General features: G+C 48.9%; 1 protein-coding gene across 1 annotated transcript; it reads right to left on the minus strand.

Annotated features, from left to right (window-relative positions):
* Window positions 1-934: 934 nt before the first annotated feature.
* On the minus strand, window positions 935-3,388 carry PCDHB1 (protocadherin beta 1). The gene has a single exon (XM_016205551.2). The coding sequence runs from the start codon at window positions 3,386-3,388 to the stop codon at window positions 935-937; it is 2,454 nt and encodes an 817-aa protein (XP_016061037.2).
* Between the last annotated feature and the right edge of the window lie 340 nt (window positions 3,389-3,728).

Genomic DNA, 3,728 nt, shown 5'->3' on the forward strand with positions numbered 1-3,728 from the left:
CAGGGCACATGCCCAGGTTGCAGGCTCAATTCCCAGCAAAGGGGGTGCAGGAGGCAGTTGATCGATGACTCGCTCATCATTGATGTTTCTATCTCTCTCTCCCTCTCTCTTCCTCTCTCTGAAATCTATAAAGACATATTTTTAAAAAATCTATTGGGTTGACATTGGTTAAAAGATTATATAAGTTTCAAGTATACAATTCTATGATGCATGATCTGTATATTACATTTTGTGCCCACCACTCAATGTCATCTTCTGTCACCATATATTTGGCCCTCTACCCTTTACTACCCCTACCTCTTTCCCTCGGTAAGCACGATACTGTTGTCTGCATCTATGAGTTTCAGTCTTATATCCTACATATAAGTGAAATCATATGGATCTTGGCTTTTTTTGACTGACTTATTTTGCTTAGCATAATATGCTCAAGGTCTAGCCATGTCACAAATGGCAGTATTTCATCTTTTCTTAGGGTTGAGTAGTGTTCCACTGGAGAACATTCCTGAACTGGGTTTCTTTAGCCTTATATCTGCCGTATACGCACATTTGCAAATAAGTCAAATCCTTTATTTTCTGTACCCTTCCTCCCACCTGATTATCTGTGAGGACCACCATTCACCAGGCCTCTGCGTGATGATGAATCAGCATGCAAGATGTTGATTCCAAGATATCTCCACTCATCAAGGGACAAAAATCTAGAAATTTCTGAATAATGATAAACTGCATTTCTGTTTCTCAAACCCAGTTGCTTCCTGATACTACATCAAAACTAGAAGCTAGTTTTCTCCCTTATACATGCACACCTTTCTACTGGAAAATAATTTAAAGGTAAAACAAAAGGATATCTTTATGGAACTAAGCATTTCTAGGGTCACCACTAATGAACCTCCAGGTGAGACATGAATATTGGGTGCATACAGCTCATGAATATGAGCTACATATAGTCATTAGGTACTCGGGCATGACCCTCTGACCCTCGAGACCTATTCCTATCAGAATCTGCTGGTAAACTGGAGCCAGCCTCTGGTTTTACCTCTCCAGTGCCATTGGGGAAGGGAAAGTTGGGCATAAAGCGCTTAAGAAACCGGAACTCACTAGTGCCAGTGCCTGTGGCTGAGCTCATTTCGTAGGGACAAGGCTGGGATAAAGATCCATTGGCTCCTCGTACCAGGTGGTTAGGGAAATTACAGTCATCATAGAAATGCTCTTGAATTGTGATCTTTTCTCTATATTTAATTTTCTGGTAGATGTGTATAATGGAGATCACTGTGACAGACAGGAGAAAGAGAAAGGAAAGCACAGCCAGAGAAATGACCAAATATTTAGTGGATGGGTTTACCATAGTAGTTTGCTTGGATGGGTCCCGGAACTGCAGAAAGGGCTCGGAAAAGCCATCTACCAGCAGGATGTTGAGTGAAGCAGTAGTGGAAAGAGCTGGTTCGCCATGATCCTGAACAAGAATGATCAGTCTCTGAACCATGGGGTCTCTCTCAGATATCTGCCTCAGGGTACGGATTTCCCCATTTTGTTGTTGAACAGAGAATAACCCAGAGTCACTGGCCTTAAGTAGATGATATGAAAGCCAAGAATTCTGACCTGAGTCGCCATCCACAGCCACCACCTTAGTCACCAGGTAGCCTACCTCTGCAGATCTGGGCACCAGATCATTGCAGGGCAAGGTGCCATTCTGCAATGGGTACAAGATCATTGGGCGATTGTCATTGTCATCCAGGACAACCACTCGGACCATAACCTGGTTACTCAGTGACGGGAAACCCCCATCAGTTGCCTTTATCACAAACTGAAAATCTTGAATGGCCTCATAATCCATGGTTCTCAGGGCATAGAGCTTCCCATTGTCCGAATTTATGGAGATGTAAGCAAAGACCGATAGATCTCCACTTTTTGGAGGCAGCAGAGAATATGTTACTTGGGCATTCTCACCCAGATCTAAATCCTCCGCATGGACTTTGCCAATAAAAACTGCAGGGCTGTTGTTTTCCCGAACAGTCAAGATGTAGGAGTCTTCCCGAAACACTGGGGGATTGTCGTTAATGTCAGATATTAGCACCTCTATTACAGTCTCTGTGGACAGACTGGGTGGTCCAGTATCCATGGCAACAAGGGTGATATTATAGCCCGAGACCTCCTCCCGATCCAGGCCTCTGTCAGTGACCAGCGAGTAAGCATTCCGGAATGTAGGTTTCACTGCAAAGGGAACGTCCTCTCTGAGGAAGCAGGTGATTTTCCCGCCCACTCGAACGTCCCGGTCTCGGAAAGAAAAAAGGGCCACTACAGTTTGTAGTGGGGAGTCCTCGGGGAGGGGGCTGGACACAGAGGAGACCGTCACTTCAGGAGGATTGTCATTCACATCCACCACTTCCACCAGGACTTTGCTGTGGGCAGAGAGGCCTCCTCCGTCGGTAGCTTGAATGTCAATGTCGTATGTTTCAATGGCTTCAAAATCTAGGGGACCTCTCAGTCGAACCTCTCCATTTTCCGAGTCAATCTGAAATGTCTGGAGAATTGCTTCTGAGTTTTGAGCTAAGGAGTAGGTTATCTTCTTGTTGGAGCCCTCGTCTAGGTCCGTGGCAGTCACAGTGACCACCAAAGAACCATTGGCGCTGTTTTCGGGTACCTGGGCGCGGTACACCAGCCTGGAGAACTGGGGCACGTGGTCGTTGACGTCCAGGACCTCCACTCGGATGTGGGCGGTGCCAGACTTGGGCGGGGACCCGCCGTCCACCGCGGTGATTGTCAAGTTGACTTGAGGCTGCTCCTCTCTGTCCAGCGGTTTATCCAGCACCAGCTCCGCGTATTTCGGGCCGTGGCTGCGGAAGCGGGTGTGCAGGTGGAAATAGGCGTTGGCGCTCAAGGTGTAGTTTTGGAGACCGTTGAGGCCCACGTCCAGATCCTGGGCGCCCTGCAGAGGAAAACGCGAGCCCAGGGGGGTGCTCTCCGGGATCTTTAAAAGCGGCTCCTTGTTTGGGAAAATCGGGGCATTGTCATTGATATCAAATACCCTGACCTCGGCGCGGAAGGACTGCAGGGGCTCCACCAGGACGATTTCAAAGTGCAGAACGCACGGGTCGGCTTTGCCACAGAGTGACTCCCGATCCAGTTTCTCCTTCACGAACAGATCCCCGGTCCTGCGGTGGAGCCGGAAGTGCAGCCGGTTGCCCTCGGAAACCAGCCGCGCCCCGCGCGCAGCCAGCTTCCCCACCTCCAGCCCCAGGTCCTTCGCCACGTTAGCCACAAACGAACCGCTCTCCATCTCCTCCGCCACCGAATAGCGGATGGTCCCCGCACCCGCCGCAGAAATGCACAGCAAAAGGAGAAGAGACCCCACTTGCCTGCTTTGCAAGAGTTTTCTGCACGCAACAGCCATCCGTTCTCAGGAGCGCACTCTCTGCAGCAGCCACCGCCTGTTGCGGATAAACTTTCACTTTTCCGCCTACAGGTTCTTGCAACCGGAGCTCTCGGCTTTGCTACCCTCAGTTTGCTACCCGAGACCGGTGAGCTGTTTTGCACTTGAAAGAAAATGTGCACTCCCCAGACTATCGAATGTATTAATAGGTATGTTCTCATTCCAGAGAGTTAGGCAGAGGTTGAAAGTTTGTTGCCAAAGCAACGGCAGGCTCGCCTTGTAATTCCCTTTCAGAAGAAAAGTCCTTGGGAATTGAGAAGCCAATGGGGATTCTCGCTCCAGCTGAAGTCACCTTTCTGAG

Source organism: Miniopterus natalensis, chromosome 4 (assembly GCF_054644295.1).
Source record: "Miniopterus natalensis isolate mMinNat1 chromosome 4, mMinNat1.hap1, whole genome shotgun sequence".
Lineage (NCBI taxonomy): Eukaryota > Metazoa > Chordata > Mammalia > Chiroptera > Miniopteridae > Miniopterus > Miniopterus natalensis.

Excerpts from the sequence above, each read along its gene's own strand:
- PCDHB1 (XM_016205551.2), bottom strand. The coding sequence starts at position 3,388 with ATGGCTGTTGCGTGCAGAAAACTCTTGCAAAGCAGGCAAGTGGGGTCT.